This window comes from Cervus elaphus, chromosome 1, assembly GCF_910594005.1.
Source record: "Cervus elaphus chromosome 1, mCerEla1.1, whole genome shotgun sequence".
Taxonomy (NCBI): domain Eukaryota; kingdom Metazoa; phylum Chordata; class Mammalia; order Artiodactyla; family Cervidae; genus Cervus; species Cervus elaphus.
In genome coordinates, this window is record NC_057815.1 from 23,153,506 (window position 1) to 23,180,036 (window position 26,531).

Below are 26,531 nucleotides of genomic sequence, written 5' to 3' on the forward strand. Positions count from 1 at the left end.
AGAGTCACAAAAAGTCAGACATGACTGAGTATCCATACCACTCCTAACTAATGTTAGTCTGCTGTTTTTGCTTGTATAATTTTTTCTGAGAATTCTCCCATGTATCTAATAGTTGTTTCTGTGAGGTGATAATTTCTCTGAATTTGTAGACAATGTTTTTTATACTTGGTTCTCCACTTTCACTGTAACATAACTAGTTTTAAATTTAGTTTTATTTAAATCATTGTAACTTCTAAATCTGAGAATTTATGTCTTCTATAAGTACCAGAAGCGTTGAAACCATCCCAGTATTCTTCGAATATTTCCTTCCTTTTCATTGCCCCTTTCCACCTCCAGACGGCCTGTTAGACATGTGTTAAGTTAGTGCATGTGTCTTCCCTATCTCACTTTTCCTCTTTCATTATCTTTCTGTGCTGTGTTCTGTGTAATTTCATCAGTTCTGTCTTCCAGTTCACCATTCTTTCATTTTAGTGATGGTATATTTTTTGTAAACATTCTACATGGTTCATTTATAAATTTACCAATTTCTTTTTACTAGCATTTCCATTTCTGGTGTTTTCATTACTTATCATATATCTTTAATAATTATAGCATATCTATTGCAAATATTTGTGTTCAGTAATTTCAGAGCCCCATAACTCATCATCTCGTTGTGCTCTTCTGGTGTGGTGGCTAAAAATGTATCCTTGATTATGGAAATGGTTTCTCAGTGAGTTTTAATTTTTTGTAAAATCTGTGTGACCTTAATTGAGGGAGTTTCTCTCAGAGAGGATTTTCATTTTCTTCTTCCAGTTACGATAGGGATTTCATCAGCAAAGGACCACTTTTCACAGTTACTTTTTGCCTCTGTGTTCCCCATACCTTGCACGTAGAAATAAGAGTATACCATCAGAACACAGGGGTTGATTTCAGTTTCTCCAGTAACAGTTGCTGGACCTCAGGCACCTACACCGCTTTTCACATCTCTATTTTCATTTCTATTATGACCACACAGTGAGAGTTATTATGAAGGTAAATGAAATGATACATCTAAAGCATACAGCACAATGGCTGGCCTGCAAAGATTTCTTCATGGTAGCTTAAAATAGCCTTTATTCTTAACATCATTTAGTGTAAACTCTATCATTGGCAGACTAAGGGTTTAACTTTAATGCAAAAGATACTCTTATTTCTTTTAAAGTGTTTCATTATTTCCTTGTAGGAATCATTGAAAAATCAATGCAGATATCTTGGAATTGAAATTAATTTACACAGTCATAGCCAGTAGAGGTGTTTACTTAGCATAATAGTTATTAAATAGTCATTGTATATACTTATGTTCTCAAGCCATGTTTCCCATGGGGAGATGATCTGAAAGGAATGATATATATTTCACGTGGCAAAAAATTTTCTAAATGATTGAAAATATTCTTTAGTTGAAGATTTGGGAGTTTTTATTTTTTTCCTTTAGAGGAGAATGTCCTATTCATATTGATTTTTGTAAGTGCTTTGATAAGCTGTTTGGGATAGAGCCTGTAACCCCAGGAACATGCTGGGTTATGAAAGATATTTGCTAATTTTATCCATCAAAGGCAAAGAGAAGAATTTGTGTGGTTTAGGAGGAAGAGAAGGAGGTAGGAGAAGTGAGGTGAAAAGGGAAGATGAAAGTGAGATGCCTACTGTGTGTACTACTTCCCATGGTCTTCCAAATCTTCATTAAAATTCTGTTAGAGCATGGGAAATGTGTATATGGCCCTTCCCATGAAATCTGTATATAATGCCATCATCTTTTTTATTGAAGTGTAGTTGATTTACAGTATTGTATTAGTTTCAGATGACATAGCAAAGTGGTTCAATTATATGTATTTTTAGAGTATTTTCCATTATAGGTAATAAGATATTATGTTCAGTAATACATAATATATCTTATATATAAGATATATATAAGAATATAGTTCCCTGTGCTATACAGTAAATCCTTGTTGCTTATTTATTTTATGTACAGTTGTTTGTGTCTGTTAGTCTCATACTCCTAATTTATCCCTCCCTCCTTTTTGTAACCATAAGTTTGTTTTCTGTGTCTATAATCTGTTTCTGTTGTGTATTTAGATTCATTTATATTATTTTTTTAGATTCCACATATAAGTGATATCATATATTTGTCTTCCTCTGACTTACTTCACCTAGTATAATATTCCCTAGGTCCATCCATGTTGCTACGGATGGCAATATTTCATTCTTTTTATGACGGAGTAGGATTCCACTGTGTGTGTGTGTATCACACCTTCTTTATCCATTCATCTGTTGAAGGACATTTAGGTTGCATCAATGTCTTGGATATTGTAAATAATGCTGCTATGAACATTTGTATTTTTTTCAGATTAGAGTTTTTGTCTTCTGACAAGGGCTTAATATCCAAAATATACAAACAGTTTATATAACTCAATATAAAAAAGTCCAATCAAACAGTGGACAGAAGACCTAAATAGATATTTCTCCACCAATGGCCAGCAGGCACATAAAAAGATGCTTAGCATCACTAATTATTAGAGAAATGCAGTCAAAGCCACAAAGAGGTACCACCTCACATTAGTCAGAAGACCATCATCAAAAAGTCTACAAATAATAAAGACTGGAGAGAGTGTGAAGGTAAGGGAACCCTCATATGCTGTTGGAGGAATGTAAACTGGTGTAATCACTGTGGAAAACAATATGGAGGTTTTTTAAAAAAAAGACTAAAAATAGACCTACTTATGATCCAGCAATCCCATTCCTGGGCATACAATGCCATTGTCCATAGGCTTCTAATTTAACTGAAAATAAATCTGATGTTCTAATTTATTTTTCTTTATTGATCATCTGCTTCTTTTGCCTGACTGTGTGTTTCTTAATCCTTGATTTTCATAATTTCATCAAGATTTAGCTCTAGCTTAATCTATTAATTTTCTTGAAACAAAGTAAGCTCCTCTAGGTCTGAAAATTCGAGTTTCCTTAGATATTAGCAAAGTATTCTCTTAATATTACCTTTGAATCTTTTTTCCTATTTCATGTTTTCTTTCTCTTTTTCATGATCCCCAAGAATAACTATATGTTGATTCTCTATTTATCTGTCTTCTATATCTATCTCCTTTTCTCTATTAACATTTTAATCCTTTGAAACTTCATTTGACAGTTTTTCTCAAAACCTTCATGTCTGTGGTTTAGTTTTTACACTGGCAGTTCTCCTCTCTTATTCTTATGACAGGTTTTAAGATCTACAATGACTTTATTTATATTTTTTAATTTATTTTTTATCTAAGTATAGTTAATGTACAATACTATGTCAGTTACTGGTGTACAGTAATGATTCACAATTTTTAAAGGTTATATTCCATTTACAGTTATTATGAAATTGGCTATACTACCCCTGTTTTGCAATGTACCCTTATGGTTTATTTTATGCATACCAATTTGTACCTCTTAATCTCCTACCCTATGTTGCTCCTTTTGCCTTTTCTCTTCCCACTAGTAACCACTAGTTCATTCTTCATATCTGGGGTTAAGTTTCTCTTTTGTTGTATTCACTGGTTTGTTGTACTTTTTAGATTTCACACGTAAGTAATACCATCCAGTGTTTGTCTTTCTCTGTCTGACTTATTTCACTTCGCATAACACCCTCCAAGTCCATCCATGCTGCAAATGGCAATATTTCTTTCTTTTTATGGCTGAGTAGTATCCCATTATATATATGTACCACATCTTCTTTATCCATTCATCTGTTTATGGACACATATCTTAGTAATTGTAAATAATTCTGCTATGAACATTGGGTACACATATCTTCTTGAATTAGTGTTTTCAGTTTTTTTCAGATATATATACTCAAGAGTAGAATTGCTGGGTTATGTGACAGTTCTACTTTTAGTTGTTGAGACAACTTCATGCTATTTTCCACAGTGACTGCACCAGTTTACATCCCCACGAACAGTGTCTGAGTATTTCTTTTTCCACATCCTTGCCAACATTTATTTGTGTGTTTTTTTGATGATCGCCATTTTGACAGGTTTGAGATGATGCCTCATTGTGGTTTTGAATTGTGTTTCCACAATGATTAATGATGCTGAGCATCTTCTTATATGCCTGTTGTACATCTACATTTCCTCTTTGGAAACATGTCTGTTTAGTTCTTCTGTCCATTTTTGGGCTTCCCTTGTGGTTCAGCTGGTAAAGAACACTCCTGCAATGCAGGAGACCTGGGTTTGATCTCTGGGTTGGGAAGATCCCCTGGAGAAGGGAAACACTACCCACTCCAGTGTTCTTGGGCTTCCCTGTGGCTCAGGTGGTAAAGAATCTGCCTTCAATATGGGAGACCAGGTTTGATCCCTGGGTTGGGAAGTTCCCCTGGAGAAGGGAAAGGCTACCCACTCCAGTATTCTGGCCTGGAGTACTCCACAGACTGTATAGTCCTTGGGGTTGCAAAGAGTCATACACACCCATTTTTAATGGGGTTGTTTGCTTGCTTGTCTTTTTTTAAATGTTGAGTTGGAGCTGTTTGTATATGTTGGATATTAAATTTCTATTTCTGATAGTTTGTTGTTAATGTGTAGAAACTGTTTTTATAAATTAATTTCCTTTATTTTTAAAAACTTTTTCTCTGCCATCTCCCATTTTATCTCATTCTTTTTTGTAATTAATTTTATCTTTTATTTAATGTTTTTGTTTCTATTCTTTGATTTCATGAAATTTAGATGCCAGTTTATCTTTGAAATACAGTAAAAGGATTGCATAAGGCCATTTCCTACAACAATTCTTACTCTACTTTGTAATCATCTGATTTTTGATTTTACATTCCCTTTTTATCATTTCTAAAAATATTTTTGCTTAAATTCCAAATATGCTTGCTACTTACTTCATACTTAAGTCTACATAATTCTAACTTGGTCTGCTATTGGACTTAGTAATTGCTAGCTGGTTCTCCTTGTTTTCCTTCCTTGTTTGACTATCCATTTATAATTTGAGCTAGAAGATATGAAGTCTCAGCTGTTTGGTTTGATATGGAAAGAGAGAAACAGTGTTTGGGGACATAAATGTAGCTATTTTAGAAAGATTGTCAACAGCTGGTTTGCAGGCATATGTGAACCCAAACATTCTACTATAAAGTATACTACATTTTCTGCCTAGATTGTCTCTTTTACTAAAGGGAAATTCCACTTAGAGTTCTTCCTATTATTCAAGAAGTGGAAGTAATATGGCAGGAAGCCAGATTATTGTTCAAGCCCTTGTGGCAAACAAATTGGTTTGTTGCCATGCAGTTGTTAATTTGTTCAATAAAATGATTGTGTAGTACTATATGCAAGTGCTATGCTTTTAGTAAGGAGCTTATGTTCTAGTTCAGGCAGAGATGATTATCAAAATAATTACGTAACATAAAATATTATATCCTGATAGAAGATGATAAATATTAAGAAAAAATAAAACAGGGAAGCAGGTTTGAAGGCATAAAAGGTCACTGTACATTTGCCTCTGCTCAGTCAAATATGACCAGTAACTCCAAAAGTAATTCTCAGTTTTTTGTTGCTTCTCTACCTCTTGTCTGGTTTGCCCCTCAAATTTAGGAGACCAGGTCATGGGGTTCAGCAGTTGGTATGACCACATAGTCCTGATTCAGTTGTCTGTTGCCATTCTGTTATGAAAATGGACTAAAGGACTTAAGTTCTCTGCTTTCCCTGTAGTCATGTGCCCAAGTGGAGGTCCTCTCACTCACTACTTTTAACATATATTAAGGTGTACTGCATGAATTTCCTAGGTGTTACTGGGTTCTGCATTCTATTCTGATTATCTATATATCTATTCCATGAAACTATTAATAATTTAATAGTTTGGGTTATGGTAGTATTACTGTAAATTTTAATACATAGCATGGCATATATTAAAATGACAGTTGCTCTTTTAATGAAATTCTCTTGCCTACTATCACACACATTTATTCTTCTAGTTGTTGTTCATTCACTCAGTTGAGTCTGACTCTTTGCAACCCCATCAAGTAGCCAAAATATTGAAGCTTCAGCTTCAGCATTAGTCCTTCCAAATACTCCGGGTTGATTTCCTTTAGGATGGACTGGTTGGATCTCTTTGCCGTCCAAGGGACTCTCAAGAGTCTTCTCCAGCACACAGTTTGAAAGCACCAATTCTTCAGTATTCACCCTTCTTTTTGTTCCAACTCTCATAGCCGTACATGACTACTGATTTATTCTTCTAAGTGAACAGTAAAACCATCATTCCTAATTCTAAAAAATATTAGATTTTTATTGAAGCAGTATAAAATATATGTATGAATTTGGACATATTGACACTTTAAGGTTTTCAATTCAGGTACAGATGTCGTTTCATTAATTCACATTTTTTGTGTGTCCTGTGACAGAACTTTACAGTTTCAATACAGGTCCTATGCTTTTCTTCAATATGTTCTTGAGTATTTTGTAAACTTCATTCCTTGTGATAGAATATTGTCTATTTTTCAAGTGGCAATTGTTGGAAGCAATAAATCTAGTGATCTTTATAAACATGTTCTTTCTAGCCATGTAACTTAATTATCTCAATGCTTTGATAGATTATTAGTAGTTCTTTCAGTTTTCTATAGTCATTTTATCTAGAAGTTAAGTATTTCATTATTAATATTACTTCTACTTGCCACGTTTTGTATTTTCCTGGTTCATCTTTTCTCATCTTTTAATTTTCAGCTTTTTTTCTATTTTTTTTTTTTGCATTTCTGATAAAAACTACAAATAGAATTTTGTAACCCAGGCTGACCTTCTTTGATGTTGACAGGGAAATTTAATCCATTAACATTTGTTGATATAATCTGTATACAAAATTTTAGTTTCTCCCAGCACATGTTCTATTTTCTGTTCACTGTTTCCTTTTCTTACTTTCCTGGCTTGGTCACATTTCTCTTCATTTTATTTTCCCTATTCAATCCTCCTTGTTAAATTGTTAAGTTTTACTCTGCTTTCCCATTTTGCTAATGCTTAACATCCCATCTTGATGTCATAATGAAATGTATATTCCTTTGTTATTATATAAGAATTAAACAGTAACTGTGACTAATCATTTAACCAATTGTTTTATTAACATATGCTAAAGAAGTTCATAATCTTTTGTTCCTTCTCCTCCCCACTCTTACATATCTTTTCTCTCTCAAGAACCTTTCTTAATACTTATCTTACAAATTCCTACTCATGGTAACAGCATCTATTCAGATTTTCAGTTATGTATACTTCAAGAATAATTTTACTGTATCCTTAACTCAACATTCAGAAAACTAAGATCATGGCATCTGGTCCCATCACTTCATGGCAATAGATTAGGAAACAATGGAAACAGTGACAGACTTTATTTTCTTAGACTCTAAAATCACTGCAGATGGTGATTGCAACCATGAAATTAAAAGATGGTTGCTCCTTGGAAGAAAAACTATGACCAATCTAGACAGCATATTAAAAAGCAGAGACATTACTTTGCCAACAAAGGTCCATCTAGTCAAACTATGGTTTTTCCAGTGGTCATGTGTGATGTGAGAGTTGGACTATAAAGAAAGCTGAGCGCTGAAGAATTGATGCTTTTGAACTGTGCTGTTGGAGAAGACTCTTGAGAGTCCCTTGGACTGTAAGGAGAACTAACCAGTCCATCCTAAAGGAGATCAGTCCTAAATATTCATTGGAAGGACTGATGCTGAAGCTGAAACTCCAGTATGTTAGCCACCTGATGCAAAGAGCCGACTCATTTGAAAAGACCCTGATGATGGGAAAGATTGAAGGCAGGAGGAGAAGGGGACAACAGAGGATGAGATGGTTGGATGGCCTCACTGACTTGATGGACATGAGTTTGAACAAGCTCCAGGAGTTGGTGATGGACAGGGAAGCCTGGCGTGCTGCAGTCCATGGGGTCACAAAGAGTCGGACCTGACTGAGCTACTGAACTGAACGGACTTTATGCTTTCTTTGCATGCTGTTTGAATGTCATAATTTTACTATAAAATATATTATTGATATATGACAACTTATGCATATAATGCATATGACCCATATGAAACAATATAATGAAAATCCACATATGAATTCATCTGGCTTAGGAAAGTTTATTACCAATGCTCTTGAAAATGATTGTGTATTTCCTTCCTGGTCCTTTCAGTTTTTCCAGGAAACTTCTAGCTTAAATTTTAGGTTTTTCATTCTGTTGTATAATTCTGTAGGCTGTCTGATTATCTATGTGTCCCTTAACAATATATTCTTAAGTGTGTTTTGACTTTGAAGGCTATTGCACACAGTGCAGCTGTGAACATTCTTGAGTCTCCTGGTGCTCGTATGCAAGAGTTTCTATAGGTAAGGTATGTACCTGATTATAGTATATGTTCATCTTGGTTTTACTAGATGGTGCCAAAGTGTTTTCAAAATAGTTATACCAGTTCACATCCCCTATTAGCTCTGTATGAAAGTTCTTATTTTTGTGTCTTTGCCATGCTGGATAGGTCATTTTCATGGTAACCTTAATTTGCATTTCTGTAGTTACTAATGAGATCAATTGTATTTTTGGTCCCTGTTTTTATTTTTTCATCCTCTGTAAAATGTCTGTTTATGTCTTTCTCTTTGATTTATAGGGATTCTTTGTATCCTGCCTGGAGAAGGAAATGGCAACCCAGTCCCGTATTCTTGCCTGGAGAATTCCATGGACAGAAGAGCCTGGCTGCAATCCATTGGGTCGCAAAGAGTCAGACATGAGTGAGCTACTGACACTTTTGTATACTGTGGATATATATGTTACAAGTATCTAATTATAGGATGAGAAAGAATAGCCTATCTGATAAAGTGGTTATGGTTATTGTTTAGTCAGTAAGTAGCGTCTGACTCTTGTGATCCCATGGACTGTAGCACTCCAGGCTCCTCTGTCCCTGAGATTTTCCAGCCAAGAAAACTAGAGTGGATTGCCGTTTGCTTCTCCAGGGGCTCTTCTGAACCCAGTATTGAACCTGCATCTCTTGCATTAGCAAGTGGATTCTTTACCACTGAGCCACCAGGAAACTTTGATCAAGTGATAGTTGGGCATAAATCTAAATGAAATGGAAGTGAATCTTGTACATATTACATGAAAGACCATTTCAGGTAAGGGAAACCGAGTCAAGGCCTGAGGAAGGAACAGAATCAAGTTCCTCAGAGCTCAGCGAGTTCCAAGAACATGGGCATCAGGTGGATGGGGCTGGGGACACTGTAAGAGACCCTCTCTTTGCAAAATGATGTCGGGCTCTGTAGAGTCTGATAAAGAATTTGGACTTCATTCTAAGTAGGATGGGTAGTAACTGAAAGTATTGAGCAAGGAGTAAAATAATCCGAATGAAGTGGGTTTTTTTTTTCCCCTCCATGGAAAAGCATTTTATTTTAATTATAGCAGTGTGTACATGACTGAAGTTTTTAAAGGCCCATTCAGCTGAGCAGAGAATAGAGTGTGGGGTACAAGGATGAGAGCTGGGAAATCAGCCAGCACATGCTGCGGTAATACAGCTCTGATGATGGTGGCTTAAATGATGGTGGAAGAAGTGGAAATGGGGAGAAGTGATTGGATTTGCATTATTACTTCATCGTAATGCACCAGGATCTGCTGATGAATTGGATATGAAGTGAGAGAATAAGTGATGGATAAGGATCACTTAAGCAAGGATCATCCATAAGCAAGGATGACACCAGAGTTTTTCCAGAGCAAGAATGTGGATGGAGTTGAAAAATGGAACCTTCAATCTGGGGGCATGTGTATCAAAGTTTGCTTTAAAAACATTAAGTCTTGGGGAGGGTGTTATTAGATATACAAGTAAAAATGCTGAATAGTAAGTAAGATAGTTGAGTCTCGAGTTCCCTGAGAAAGTTGAAGCAGGAGTTATACATTTGCAACTGTTCTGTATCTACATGGCATAAAGATATGAGTAGATGCAGACATATATAAAGAGAGTGTAGCTGTGTAGGAGAAGTCTGAGGACTGAGCTTTGGAACTTCATGATTTAGAAGTTGAGAAGATGTAAAAAACAAGCCAGAGAGACTAAAGAAATGGCCATAAGAGGTATGTGGAAGCCAAGAGAATGGAGTGTTACAAGTAGAAGGAAATGATCAGCTGTGTCGAGCACCACTGATGGTTTGGTTAAGATAAGTAGTAAGCACTGACCATTGTTTTTTGACCGGGGAAAATCATTGGTGTGCTTGCCAAGAGCAGTTCTATTGGAGTCGGGAGAAAAATCTGACTGGAATGGGTTCCAGGGAGAATGGGAGGAGAGAGAGTAATCTCACTTCATTGGATGGATCGTGCATGAGAGGAACTATTAGAGGGTGCAGGCAAAAGGGCAGACAGTTGCAGAGAAAAGTCCTTGAGTAGATGAAAAAAATAAGATTTAGTGCTGAAGTGACAGGGGCACAGGCAGTCCATGCATTGTAACAGGAAGGAAGCAGAGTATCGGGCTACCAGTAGTGTACATTGATTACAAAGAAAACATTCTCTAGATGGATCTCCTCTTTCCCTCAGCCTCAGAAAATTAGCTCCTCTGCTTTTGCTTCCATCCTCAAAACCATGTCCATTAGGTGGAATGAGGGACAACAATTAAGTCTTTCTCTCCACATTGTTTCTTACACCTCCATGCCCATCCCTTGCATCTAAGCCCAACTTCCTCCTTCCAGCAAAACAATGAAAACTCCTGAAGATAGATGCCCTGGGGGGTGAGTCAAGGGTGGCTGCTGGGCTCACACACCTAGTCTCTACTTAGGTTACCAAACCACCAGGTACTGTTATTTTTCAGAAGTACATAAGTAATATTACAGATTATGCAGAGTTATTCTGTATTTTCCTGAATTCTGGGTGCTTTTACTGTTATCTTTTTTCTCAGTCAACAATCATATGAAATTATATAGATTTATTCATTATGTTATTTAACAGTGATTTTTGTACATGAAGGTTAGGAATCACTTCTTTGAAAGACCACCTTATATGAAATTCAGCAAATCAGAAAAAAAAAAAAATCACATTGCTGTTCCCATTCTCTTCTTAGTATTCTTGCTGAGCTATTCCTTTTTCAAGCTCTATGTTAAACCAAAATAATAACTTCAGTAGCTCAGGAAACATTCCCTGGTGGCCCCCTGTGCGGTAGGAGGTTTGGAAGACTTCAGGTCTGCGTGGATAACTACAGGAGACCTGGCCCCTGTCCTCATGGGGCCTGGTGGAGGTGGAGGCTGTGTACTCTGAAGGAAGCAGATACAGCAATGGAGAAGAACTACAGAAAGACATAGTCATATATTCTTTCATCCATTCAGCAGAGATTGATTGAGGCAGTACCAGACACTGAGTGAATACACAAAACTGACAAAGAGGCGGTCTCGTCTTTGCAGATCACTGTAAAGAACAAGGGAAATTTTTTTTAACCCTCGTCTTCTCTTAACATTATCTTCCCTTGGGGACTCTGATTTGTATCTACAACAGTGTAAGTGGTTACAATGATTACATATCTAAATTTAAATATCTATCCGAATTTTAATCTAATGTTGTCCTCTGTGGGGCTCTGGACCTTAACTTAAAATTGCCATTTGTGGCAGAAATAAAGAATACCACTCCCTTCTATATTTTGCTCTATGATGAAACAAAGGCAATTTAAAAGTAAGATTGGTGCAGATGTACCTGTGTTTCTATGGTTCACATTTTATATAATGTCAAAAGGAGTTAAGGTTAACTATATTTTTAATAACAGCTGGTTGTTTTATTTAACTTGCTAAGAGAAAAGTCAGAGACTGGATGCTGGACAATGGAACTAATGAGGTCCAATTCATAGTGAAAAGTAAGTGAAAAGTCACTCAGTCATATCCGATTCTTTGTGATCCCATGGACTGTAGCGCACCAGGCTCCTCTGTCCATGGGATTCTCCAGGCAAGAATACTGGAGTGGGTAGCCGTTCTGTTCTCCAGAGGATCTTCCCAATCCAGAGACTGAACCCAGGTCTCCCGCATTGCAGGCTGATTCTTTACCGTATGAGCTATAGGCTTGATTTCAAGTGCAAACGTCATAGAGAAAAATATTCTGAAGTAGTATTTTCCAAACTGTTAATTCCCTGAGATACTAGCAGATCTTTCATCAAGTAAAAAGGCCAGATAAACTTGGAAAGCATGATATATTAACATTTTTCTCTTAGAGATCCATAATTCAAACAATGTATTGAAGGTTCTGAGATACAGGACTAAGTAAGGTTAGGATATCACTTTAACTTTATTAATACAGTGTTGCTTAAACATATATGCCCATAGAAGCCTGTGTTGTTTGTTTGTTTCCTTGGGTTTTGGAGGGAGAGGAATATACGTGATTAGGAACATGTTTTAATATCAGAAAATTCAAACAAACAAAGTTATAGTTTCACTTCCTCTCTCAATTCTTTCTAATCATGTTTCAAAAGTCAGAGCTAATGTTAGTGAGTGTCTGCTATACGCCAGGCACTTGACCACATACCTTACGCATTATCTTACCTGGACAGATGACAGCATTAAAAGGTAAACTCCCTATTTAAAAGCTAAATAAACTGATACTTGGATAAATAAAATAATCTACTCTCCATATAATGCTTTTAAATGATAGGATTCATACACAGATATGGCCAACCCAAGGTTCATTTTTCCCACATGCCACACATTCATGAGCTGTAGATAGATGAGTTATTACCTCTCTTAAGATATGTTTTGGGAAGAACAAACATGTCTTGTAGGGGGTGGAGTGTAGAGGTGGCAAGATTGTAGCAATTTAGAGCTTCAGAAAAAGTGCTTCAAGAAAAGCCAGAGGAACAAGAGATCAAATTGCCAACATCTGTTGGATCAACAAAAAAGCAAGAGAGTTCCAGAAAAAACATCTACTTCTACTTCATTGACTACGCCAAAGCCTTTGACTGTGTGGATCACAACAAACTGTGGAAAATTCTTAAAGAGACGGGAATACCAGACCACCTGACCTGCCTCTTGAGAAACCTGTGTGCAGGTCAAGAAGCAACAGTTAGAACTGGACATGGAACAACAAACTGGTTCCAGATCGGGAAAGGAGTACCTCAAGGCTGTATATTATCACCCTGCTTATTTAACTTCTATGCTGAGTACATCATGCGAAATGCCGGGCAGGATGAAGCACAAGCTGGAATCAAGATTGCCAGGAGAAATATCAGTAATCTTAGATAATGCAGATGATACCACCTTTATGGCAGAAAATGAAGAACTAAAGGAGCCTCTTGATGAAAATGAAAGAGGAGAGTGAAAAAGTGGGCTTAAAACTCAACAGTGAGAAAACTAAGATCATGGCATCTGGTCCCATCACTTCATGGCAAATAGATGGGGAAACAAGGGAAACAGTGACAGGCTTTATATTTTTGGGCTCCAAAATCACTGCAGATGATGACCACAGCCATGAAATTAAAAGGCACTTGCCCCTTGAAAGAAAAGCTATGACAAACCTAGACAGCATATTAAAAAGCAGAAACATTACTTTGCCAACAAAGTTCCATCTAGTCAAAACTATGGTTTTTCCAGTAGTCATGTATTGATATGAGAGTTGGACTGTAATGAAATATGAGCGCCAAAGAATTGATGCTTTTGAACTGTGATGTTGGAGGAGACTCTTGAGAGTCCCTTGGACTGCAAGGAGATCCAACCAGTCCATCCTAAAGGAAATCAGTCCTGAATATTCATTGGAAGGACTGATGATAAAGCTGAAGCTCCAGGACTTTGGCCACCTGATTCGAAGAACTGACTCATTGGGAAAGACCCTGTTGCTGGGAAAGATTGAAGGCAGGAGCAGAAGGGGACAACAGAGGATGAAATGGTTGGATGGCATCACTGACTTGATGGACATGAGTTTGAGCAAGCTCCGGGAGTTGGTGATGGACAGGGAGGCCTGGTGTGCTGCGATTCATGGGGTCGCAAAGAGTCAGACATGACTGAGCGACTGAACTGAACTGAACTGAGTGCTTCAAGAAAGCATCTGTTAATAATACTGTACATTTATTCAATTCTTTAATTTTCCTGGTGTGTAAAGTTCTCTTTTAACATACACTGTTTGATCTGCTCCAAAAGAGTCATTAGCCTACAGATTTAGAGAAATAAAGGCTATATGAAGGGGCAGCAGTGTGGTCTTGTGGAAAGACCGTAGTCTTTCCCTGACCATTTTAATTCTGTCTTGTTCCCTCAGGTCACTTTCTATTACCATTACCCATTTCACTCATAGTGCACACTATTGTTTGGTATTATCTTGCTCTTTATTTGTTTACAGGTCCTCTCCATCTTCCCCTCAGAATATAAGCCCCACAAAAGCAGATACTTTGTCTGATTATTCAGTGCTGCAGTTTCAGAACCTTAAATGATGCCTAGCAATAAATGTTTTATGAGTAAGTAAAAGAAAGACTAAAAAAAATTAACCTTTGATTAATATCTCTGCTCTGGCATTTATTATCTCTATAAACTTAGCCAATTACTTAGCCTCTGTAAACCTATTCCTCATCTTAAAAAATGGAAATGCTAGTGTTTATTTCAAATGGTTGAGCATCAAGTTAAATTATATAAGATAGATATGTAAATGATCTAGTTCAATGTTAGTTCACCTTTCAATTTGCTTATATCACATGTTCCCCCTTCTTTTTCACTGGGATTCATGAAAAGATTGAATCACAAACAGAAATGTGAGCATTTCTATATTAATTCAAATTGCACTTTATATTATCAACATGTTAGGAACTTCTCTTGGAATTTATTTTGTGTATAAGAGTTTTTATACTGATCAAAGTGTAAAAAAATTGCTTTGGTTTTCAGTAGAATTCCATGGTTTCATAGTGTAGTCAAATCCTGATAAAACCAGAACTGAACTCAGCTATAAAAAGGAACGCATTTGAGTCAGTTCTAATGAGGTGGATGAAACTGGAGCCTGTTATACAGAGTGAAGTAAGTTATAAAGTGCAACACCAATACAGTATATTAACATATATATGGAATTTAGAAAGACGGTAATGATGACCCTATATACAAGGCAGCAAAAGAGACACAGATGTAAAGAACAGACTTTTGGACTCTGTGGGAGAAGCTGATGGTGGGATGATCTGAGAGAACAGCATGGAAACATGTATGTTGCCATATGTGAAACAGATGATCAGATCAAGTTTGATGCATGAAGCAGGGTGCTCAAAGCAGGTGCTCTGGGACAACCCAGAGGAATGGGGTGGGGAGGGAGGTGGGAGGGGGGTTCAGGATGGGGGACACATGTGCACCCATGGCGGATTCACGGCGATGTATGGCAAAACCCATCACAATACTGTAATTATCCTCCTATTAAAATTAATTCATTTTTAAAAATGAAAAAAAGAGAAGGGCAGTTAAAGTAAATTAAAAAGACAACCATGTTGGAGCTGTTGGGGAGAGAAGGGGCTGGCAAGGGTGTATGTCTTATTTTCTGTTAATCACAATATCTTAGGATTGGAAGGAATCAAACCTCTGTGCTTTTTTCCAGCATCTCTCACCTAAACTTCTTTTTCAGAATCCCCCCAGATGACCATGAAGTCCTTGCCTGAAAACACAGGGAGATGGTGTGAGAGAGAGTTTGAACTCAGAGTCCACATCATCCAAGTTCTGTTGCTCTAATGTTGGTCATGCCATCTTCTCTACTCCTCTTCTTCCTAATTTATAAACAGAATTAATAATTCCCACTTACTGTGAGGCAACATGATACATATATAAAGCAGATACTCCACAAATATTAATTCTTTCCCCTCTAGGAACTCATTCCTTTGCAAAGAAACCTGCTTCATCTCCTTAAACACTTCTGAATCCTTTCTGTGTTGACTGACATTTGTTTCTCTGTCCCTTGCAGGTTCTAGCACAATTTGGGGGGACTCCATAGAATAAATAGAATCCTTTTTCTTAATATCAATACCTGAGCTGAGAAATCACAAGGGCAAGTGCTTGCCAAGTCCAGGCAGGTCATTTAAGTGGGCAGAGTGATCCGATTTAAGAAAACTGACCAAAGGCCTACCACCAGTTTGCGGGCTGTCTGTGCCCCGTCCAAAGCAGCAGCTGCAGCGTGGCTTTAACAGATTGGTGCCACCCAGCTAACTCAGAGATGTTTTCATAACTCTGGGAAGAATTGTGTGAGCCAAAGAAAACACGTCTGTGAGCCAGAACAGGCGTTTGAAGACAGCCTACTGCAACCTCTGCTTAGATGATTGCAAACCATTATCAAGCCTCCCTTAGCCTTTTTTTTCCTGGTGGAACAGCACAGACACTTGATACCATTAAGCAGCCCATGCTGGCATAGAGTCGGCAGAGGCTGGAGTCCGGCCCGCCCTCTGATCCCCCCAGGGCCTCTGGGAACTAGCAGTGGCCCAGCTGTACATCTTGGTCCCCTTCAACCACTCCTCACATGGCGGATTTTCTACTTAACTTCCTGTCAGACCATTTTTCTTCCTAACACATCACAATTCAGCAGTGGAAAGAATTGTAGAAGTAGAAATTCTAGAAGTGGTCTAGAAATACAAATGTGGTCTGACCAGCACAAGATGTGGACTCTCTCTCCCCTTAATTTAGAAATGAGGTTCTTTATTTTGGATCCTTAGATCTCATACTAGTCTGTGTATTGATTTCAGGGAATTTCAATTGATCATGAACTCACTGAAATTGTGTACAAGATTTTGTGGGGTTTGCATGTGTATATGCATATCCTTTAACAGATTCTTAAAAGAATAAAATTGAAAATAAGACTCAACATCTACTAAAGGTTGTTTTAATTAATGTAGTTTTTAGCAATAATTTTGGGACAATTTGGTCAGAATAGTAATAACTATTCTAATACTCCTATCAGAATATTGACCAACACTGAACTTGCGTGCATGTGTGCTAAGTTCACTTCAGTTGTGTCCAACTCTTTGCAACCCTATGGACTGTACCCCACGAGGCTCTTCTGTCCATGGGATTCTCCAGGCAAGAATACTGGAGTGAGTTGCCGTATCCTCCTCCAGGGGATTTTCTAGACCCAGGGATTGCATCTCTTACGTTTCCTGCATTGGCTGACGGGATCTTAACCACTAGCGCCACCTGGGAAGCCCCCAAAACTGAGCTTAGTTGTTCCAAAGAGCCATTTGTCTTTTCTACATGTTTTTTTTTTTTTTTACTGCAAAGCTCCATAACCTTGCCTTGGATACTGGTGTAATTACCCAAACCTATCCAGTGAATGCTGCTGTAATTAATTCTTTAATCCTTGTCTGAGACTTAACATTTTTACTTAGTAGGTCTCATTGTATTAGACTGATACCAAAACCTATAATGCTATAATGCTGTAATTTTAAGACATCAGAAATAATTTTATGCTGGACTATTTAGCTTCTAAGTATTTACATGATCTTCCTTTCTTCTTCTTTTTTTTTTTTCTTCTCTGTAGGCCGAAAGTTTAAAAAGTTCAATAAAGTTAGAGTTATGAGAACACTGGATGCCGTGGCCCTCCCACAGCCGGTGGGTATTCCAAATGAAAGTCAAGCCCTAAGCCAGAGAATCACTTTTTCACCAAGTCAAGAGTTGCAGTTGTTTCCCCCGCTGATCAGCTTGCTCATGAGCATTGAACCAGATGTGGTCTATGCAGGACATGACAACACCAAACCTGATACTTCCAGCTCTCTGCTGACAAGTCTGAATCAGCTTGGCGAGAGACAACTTCTTTCAGTGGTCAAGTGGTCTAAGTCACTGCCAGGTAATAATAATTTGTATATAATAGCACATAATAAAAATTTTTACTATGGCTTCATACTAGTGGGTGGCTAAATAAAACAGGCCATGCAATAAATTAAATGGAGTGTAAACAGGGGCTTGTCGTGTGTGTTTCAGCAGTTCAAAATATTTATCTAGGACCCTATATTATATACTGTTTGTCTAGGACCCTAATGTGTGCTTTGGAAATAAAAAAGACATAGATAATATTTTGAGTCTTATTGATGAATCAAGAATTACATATATGAAGAAGTTAAGGAATAGCATAACTCTGTATTATCTACTAGATAGTATCAGAGTTCAGAAAAAGACAAATTGACCATCTTCTCAGAAATGTCTAGTTCATTCCAAATCCAAATTTAACCAACCTCATGTGGTTGAAAATAAAACTGAATGTATCTATTCATATAACAAATAAAAATAGTATTCAGAGCGTAGCAGAGTATCCAAAGTCAGTTAAGAATTAAAATTGCTAAACCTAGAAGAAATAATTTGGACAGAGAAACCTCCAGTCACTATTCTTGTGAATTTATACCCAGAAAGTGAGAATTTAAATTATGGCATCATGAAAGGATTTTAGTCACTTTATTAGTTACTTCTGCTCTCTCAGCACAGTTGCATAGGAGCCAAGAGACTGAAAGAATTACAGGGATGTAGTTCTCACCGGCTAAACCTTGGACTGCAGAGCTGAGATTAATATGTGGGTAGTAATTACTTGTCAGGTGGCGCTAGTGGTAAAGAACCCGCCTGCCAATGTAGGAGATGTAAGAGATGCCGCTTCGATCCCTGGGTTGGGAAGATCCCCTGGAGGAGGGCATGGCAACCCACTCCAGTATTCTTGCCTGGGGAATCCCGTGGTCAGAGGGGCTGGACAAGCTACGGTCCTTAGAGTCACGGAGTCAGACATGACTGAAACAATTTCACATGCATGTCCACAGTTATTTGTGGAGGCATTAATCCCATAATTAGAAATAAAACCTTTTTTAAAGTTATTTTCTCTTTACACTGATAGTAACCTTATACTCCTTTAGACTAGTTTATTTCCAATATCTGATCAAGAATTAAACATATTATACATTTTAGTCTCCAAGTAAATTTAATAGCCTTTTTTTTTTTTATAAAAGATTTCATTTCCCAATTTGCCTTAATACTATTTCTGTTATTCTGCCTGAAAGGTTTGAAATATAATAGACAAATTGTTATTGAAAAGTCAAGTTTACACGAGACAGAAAGAAAAACAGATTCCTGTTTGTTGACTCTTTAAAAAAATACATGTTGAGAAAATTAATTAAACTAACTATTCTAGTGAAGATAAAGTAACATCAAAAATCAGAATACCCAGGTTCTTATTAGCTTCACTCTTGTTGAAAGGCTTTGGACAGGTAATTTTTTTTTATTAAGAAAGTTCTAAATTTTTTTAAAGTTTACTGTTAAAGTGGTTATCAAATTTGATAGATTTTTATTAAATTAAAATATTACAATAACATTGGCAAACTTTTTCAGTTTTAAAATGTGAGTGTTTATGTGTTTAAACATGTTTTTCTATTATTTGGTAAGGTTCTTTCTTTGATTTTTGTTGACATAGCTCATATTTCTTTTGTTTTCATTTTGTAGAGTCTCTACTGTCAAAAAAAGATTTATTATCATTTGGCAAAGTTAGAAAATAACCAATTATAATTACAAAGATAATTTATTCATTTGGAAAAAAACTAATTGAGTCTTCTAAGTTGAAATACAACTGTCTGTCTAGATTTTTGATCCCCACACAGCCTCCAAAAGAGTGAGAGAAAATTTTCACATTGCATTTGGTGGCAACTTTTTTAATGTTGCAAAATGTAATTTGTGTATAATTACACAAAGAATTACACAAGAATGATGGCATCACCAGTATTACATATGTTGTTTTCATTAACTGTATAATAACTGTTATAATAAGGGAATAACTGTATAATAAGGGAAACATTAAAATTATCAAAGTACTGAGTGGCCCATGGTCTTTTAAAGCATATTTTCATGGTCTGAATTCTGAGAGTAACTTGAATGAATGTTCAAGTCAGTGAAGCAGGGTGACCATACTGACCTCTGTGAGAGGACTCAGAAGGACACGTGTATAGCAATTTGCCCTCAAAGCTACTAGCTGCTCAGAAACTTCCAGCTTTATTCACGTGAGTCACTCGAGAAATGTCTATTGCATATTTCTTTGTGCAAGACGTAAGCATTACACGGTAGTGTTAGAGAAGCCAGCAGGCTGGGCTCCTGATGGCGTTGCACTGTGATGCAGCACATCCTTGCCCCTGGTCCTCAGTTCTGTACATAAGGGAAACTTATTTCATCTATTCGTTCACAGTGTTATTGGTCCAGGAAAGATGGACTTAGTTAATGAAGCTTATTGATAGTTTACTTATTTAAAGTGGAAAAAAAAATATTGCTCAGAAAACATGTAGGTAGATCAGGCAGTTCTTTCACAAACAGAAAGTGTATTTGGGAGTCAGCTTAAGATAAGATTTCAGGCCTTCTGAGGCATCAGAGAAGAGAAATCTGCCCTGAAGCTCCAGGGTAGGGAATCATGGCCCTAAACTTAACAAAGACAGCACTTATTCACAATATCCTGTGTTGTCTGGTTAGGCTCGTTTGAATAGTAGACCTGTAGGGATTTGAAGTGAAAACACTGCATGTAGTAACTGTTTGTTCAAGACCTAAAATTCCTTGGGTATATATGTTTATCCAGATAAACCAATGCCATTTAACTTTGCAAAGAAAATAAAGATAATTTTAAACATTTATCTGGGGGAGAAAAAGATCAGATGCAGGCTGATAATCATTACCAAGGTGTCAGCACGCATGAGAGCCACAGGGCGTGTGTCTGCAAACCCCCGAGAGGTCTTGTGCTGCCTGCCCAGGGACTCCGATGGCATCTTGTCTATGCTCTTCTTTTGTCTTTGACAAAAGTTACAGTGATCACAGCATATCTGACATCTTTACCATAGTATTTCAGAAATATCTTTGTTTTTCTGTTTAATGGAGACTCACAAAATATGCCTCGTGACAGTACATTTACAAGTGATCTCTGAGGATACACTGACTCTGACATATTGTGTCTACATATGAATGATTTTACATTGACATTTAGCTCTAACTTCCATGGGTAATGTTTTCCTTTTTGAAACTTGAAGTAGCATAGTATTTGCAAAAGTTAAAAAATGAGCAAGATGTATTCCCTGTGTTAAGGAACATTCAAAACAGTGGAATGAAAGATACTCAAAAAAGTGAAAGTGTCGATCAGTCATGTCTGACTCTTTGTGACCCCATGGGCTATAACCCACCAGTCTCCTCTGTCCATGCAGTTCTCCAGGCAAGAGTACTGGGGTGGGTAGCAGTTCCTTATCAAAGGGATCTTCCTGACCCAGGGATCGAACCCAGGTTTCCTGCATTGCAGGGAGATTCTTTACCATCTGAGCCACCAGGGAAGCCCCAAACAACTATACAGTTGACCCTAGAACAGCGAGGGAATTAGGGGCATTGACTGTCCAAGCAGTCAAGAATCATCTGTAGTTAAGAGAAAGCATTCTGAATAGAAGGAAACGTGCGGCTAATGCTGTAAAATAAGGAAATCAAGAGGTATGTGTGGTGAGTAATAAGTTAGACCAGTTCTGCACCCACAGATTCAACCAACCATGGATCATGTAAGACTATAGTACTGAAGAACAATCTTGAGTGAGTGGACCCATGTTCAAATCCATGGTATTCAAAGATCAACTGTAGTAGCATGTGAAAGTGACATAAGGTACAGATATAAAAAATGGGGACAGAAGAACATTTTCGGCTTTAGGGACAAGAGGAGGGTCCAGAGACAAGGTATCAGTTAAAGTACACCATGAAGGAGAAGTGAGACTTTGATAAATAGTGTTAAGAAGAGAAAGCATTCTGGATAGAAGGAATAGTGTGGCTGATGGTGTAAAATAAGGGAATCATGAGGTGTGTTTGGTGAACAACGAATTAGACCAGCAGTTCAAAAGTGAAGGTCCCTTAGTAACATAAAAATGTTATCATACCTTCCCCCCACAGTTTAGTAATTAAAATTGTTAATAGCTGCTGACTGAGAGATTACATTGTGCACATGGTTTCTCAAACACCACTGGCATTCTGGGGGTTTCATCATCCAAGAATTAAGAAACCACTGAGAAAATTACATTGGAGAGAATTGAAGAAAGTAAATTTAGAGGTGTACATTGTGGGCTGAGTCAGGGTAGGCTTTGGATACTAAATGTTTAAGTACTCATTCCAACGTCATCCTTATTCTTTATTCTGTGTATTATAGCCGAATACATCGTACCATAATTGATGTGAGAGAGAGGTTCAGGAGAAATATTTCGTTTGCATAAATTTTGCCTTGATTCTTCTATTTATTTGCTGGAAAAAAATATTCAGGCCAATGCTTTGACATTTGTAAACATATCTTACTTCTCAGTCAGACTACTTGCATTTGTCAGTATCAGAAGACTAAAACAGTTCTTTGCCTGGTTTTTTGCCTTTGAAGCATGCCAAAATATCTTTTGAGTCAGTGATAGCCATTTCATGCATGACAAAATATTTTTGTCTCTCTCCCCAAATCAAATGAAGAAATTAAACTACTCCCAAAAATAGTGATGGAAAGGAAATGAGATTAGCCCTCTTGGAGTAAAGTCGGGCTTTGATAGTATTATCATGAAGACATTAAAGCATGATTTTCTAATATTCTATTCCACTGAGACTACTATTGCCAATGTCACCAAAATCTTTTGTCAAATCAGTGAATACTTTCAGTCCTTACCATGTTTCACATACCTCTGAAGCCATGACAAAGTAGCCATGTCTTGCCGAAACTCTTCCTGTAACGTTCATTCCCTTGCAGGCAGATATGTTTCTCTCGATTTACACAGCTTCCATTTCCTTTGTGGATTTGCTCTCCCATGAATTTGGCATTTCCTGGTTCCATCTTCTATTCCAGTAGTTCCTCAGTCTGCAAGGCTGGATGTGCTCACTTACGGCCTTTCTTCAGCTCCCATTATATTCTCATGATTCCTACTTAACATGGTGACAACCTAGGTCCTCTACAGAAGTATTGGACCATATATTTCTTGTGCTTATTATACATTTCCACCTGAATGAACTTCCAAGCCAGGATGACCTTCTACTCCATAAGCCTAAGACCTTTCTCTGTATCTTGAAATGGCACTGCAGACCAAATCTAGGTTATAATCCTTCACTCACTTTTTTCCTTCACCTCTGTCAACTCTGCTTATTATATGTATGATTCATTACACATGCTATTTACCCTGCTACTACCTTGGGCTATTTTAAGGCCTTATCATTTTCCCCTAGATTTCAGTCACAGCCCCCAACTGACACTATTATCACAGTTCACACTGCCCGCAGACAGTCCTCAGTTCTGCCACTAGGATCATCTTTTCAAAAGCAATTATAATCTGTTACATTATTCCCTTCCCTTTCCAGAACATCAAACTTCTTAGCCTTAATATTTCAGGTCCTTCCGGCTCCTGGATTTACATTCTCTCTCACTCTCCCACTTCAAGCACCTCAGAGGCTTGGTTCCCACAAAGCTCTTTGCTCAATTTCCAGCCTTTCTTCATCCACTTTGTTTTCCTTATGTGGTGGCCCTTTGCTTCTCCTACATTTCCACCTGGCTAGTCCCTAACTAGTCTTCAGGATGCTGATCAGCTTGCCCTAGGAAGATTTCCCCAAGCCTCCCCAGACTGAGTCAAAAGTCCCTTAGTTTTTTGAGAACTATGCTGCCTTAAATCTTTGCACATCAAATTCGCATTTATGCATAAGGTCATCAAACGTATGGTAGTGATTACACTTGCTGTGATGAAGCTTCTTGTGTTCCTCAAAGTTCACAGCTTGTGTGGGAAGATGCTGAGATAGTTGATGCTCTTCCCTTGTTATAGATTAACTATTTCAGTACATGACAGTTTTTACAGGAGCACAACCAGTATATTTTATCAAATCTTTGGGATTAAGCCAGAAGAACCTAGAAGGTCATGTAGGCTAGGTATCACCGTACACTTTCTTTTCAATTTGTTTTAGGCATTAAGGGTTGGACAGTTTGTGACAGAAATTATCAGGTCAAGTCACTTAAAAGGAAAGAGCATTTTTCTTTACTACTTGTTGAACACAATTATGGGTCATCCATCACTTCTCTGTGTGAAGGTTTTCATTTTGATCCTCATCTCAAATGTACTGAGTTTACCTGATCATTATCATCAATGGGAATTTGATCTCAGTGTTCCCGTCTTTGTTTCAGTATAAAGTAATGAATGATATTACAGTTAATGGTTAAAAAAATTGCACTTCTGTACTAAGCATGTTAAAGTCAATTTAACATTGTACACTTAGATAAACACACTTAAAGGGGGAGTAAATAAAGCTATTTTTCTGATTTTTTTTTTCATTCTGTTACATAGAAAGGATATACTTTCTGCTATAAATACTGGTAATTTTATATTTTATTTCACCAAGATTTGCCTTTTCTATTATAACATACCAAAAATAAGCCAAGTCTATATGTGCGTCCCTTGAGGGAGTCTTGCTTTTCAGGAATTAGGAAACTTTATTATTTATCTCTTATCAAATGATCCTAAACTTAATGGAAGAAGTAATTACCCATTTTTTAAAGCCTATAAAGTATGCAGTTTACAAGTAGCATTTCTGTACTAGATGTATTGAGTGACTCATAATTTTAAAAAAACAAGTAATATATAAACATGAACTTCAAGATGCATGTATGACATGAAAATAAAGAGAGAATTATGAAAATTGCATGCCAAGTTTTTCTTGGCTAGTTATTTTTAGAGAGTCTTTCTGCACCTGAGCCAGTCAGGAAGTAAGCAATAAATACCAACTCTACTAAGTTTTAAAAACCAAAAACATCCTGCTATCAAAAACCAAACAAAAAAGAAAAACATAATTTTCTGAAAAGACATCAGGGATTCACTGAATAGAAGGACAAGTCTGAAGAGTAGGCAGAAACCAAGGTCTCTCTGGAGGGCCAAGACAAGCATCACAAATGATCCCATTGGATCCCACTGTCATTAGGCACCACCACCATCATAAGTAAAGCCTAACCGTATCTTGATCTTTGCTTTACTATTTTTTGCTTCAAAGTCCAGATAGTAGGTAGTCTATGGATCAAACCTAGGTCACAAGCCCAGGGAACCAGAGGCCTTAGCCAGCTTCCTTGTGGGAAGGTAGGGTACTTGCCTTTGTAATTTGGTTGACCAAACTGCAAACAATGGGAAGCTGTTCACATAGAGGGAAAAAGAGATGGGGAGTCAGAGGGAGGGGAGAAGGTGAGCACTGGAGAGGCCCGCTGCCTCTAAAGGGCAAATACCTGCTGTGGTACCGCTGATTATGAGTATGTGCTAAGGATGTTTTCGGTCCCTCTGCGACTAAGAATTTCCAGGAAGAAAAGAGTAGTCTTCCTGCTATTCATACGAAGATGGGAATAGCAGGAAGTACATGAAGGGAAGATAGCCTTTTCTATTTTGAGATAATTAACCAAATCAGGAAATATAGTTCTTTTACACTTGAGATCTAAGGAATTAAGTTTGACTCTTGAAATAGGTCATTTGTAAGTGGACTTTAGCAGTCTTAGAAAAAATAGATGTTATTTGAAAAGTTTTATAGAACATGGTTGATGATCCTACCAAAATATTTGTTTTCTTTATACCTTTAATGAAATATTTCATCCACTTTTACTGTTTCAAGTACTCAAGTACAAATAATTAAGAGTTTTCTATTTTTTGCTCGATATCTCCCCATACCTCTAATTCCTATGCAAATGGATCTTCCATTGGTCCCTCAAACACAGGTCCAAAGTTTACTCTTTTCTCTCTCGCCTGTTTTTTCTCCTTTATTTTGTCTCAGTAATGCTGTTATCATCATCATGCACCATCCAAGTAAAAACTGAAACATCTGTTTGACTTCCTCTTTTTCCAATCTATATACAGTCAGTTGCCCATTTCTTTAATTTTACTCTTTAAAACTTTCTCCTATGTGCTCTATCTTCTCTACTCCTACCTGTTGACTTATTTCGAGCTTTTATCATCTCTCTCCTGGTCTTTGGTAATAGCTCCCAACTTCTCTCCCTAACTTCAGACCTTTTCCCTTGAACACATCCTCCATGTGGCTCCCAGTGAGCCGTGCATAGCGTAAATTAGGCTATATCACTCCCCTTGCTGCTTCATAGGTGTGCAAGACCACCCATGATCCAACACCAGCCCACACCTCCAAACACCTCTTTGCCTTACCCTCCTTTATGTTATCAGTGCTGAACTGGTTATTTTTCCCCAAATGGGCAAAAAGAGAATTGGAAAGAGAGGGGATAAAACGCTGACTATGTAAGTCAAGATACCTTTGCCCTTTTCCTGCCATTCTTCCCCTGCCACCAAAACCAGAGAAAGGCCTAAAAGGGCGAGGTTGTGAAGGTGTGAAAGGCCAGGACACACACACCCCCCACACACAGCCCCCCCACACACACCCACACATATACCCCCCACACACACTCCCACACCCCCCCACACACACCCCACACACACCCACACACACACCCACACACACACCACACACCCACACCACACACCCACACACACCCACACACCCCCCCCACACACACACCCACACACACCCCCACATACACACTCCCACACACACACACACACACCACACACACACACACACACCCACACACACACACACACACACACGCACACATACATA

General features: G+C 37.6%; 1 protein-coding gene across 2 annotated transcripts in view; it reads left to right on the forward strand.

Annotated features, from left to right (window-relative positions):
* The window catches only part of PGR (progesterone receptor), a 110,925-nt gene that overhangs the window by 68,133 nt on the left and 16,261 nt on the right, over positions 1–26,531 (forward strand). For both annotated transcript variants that reach the window (XM_043896816.1, XM_043896736.1), the window contains exon 4: positions 17,431–17,736. In XM_043896816.1, coding sequence (XP_043752751.1) covers positions 17,431–17,736 — 306 coding nt within the window. The remainder of the gene's footprint in view (positions 1–17,430; positions 17,737–26,531) is intronic.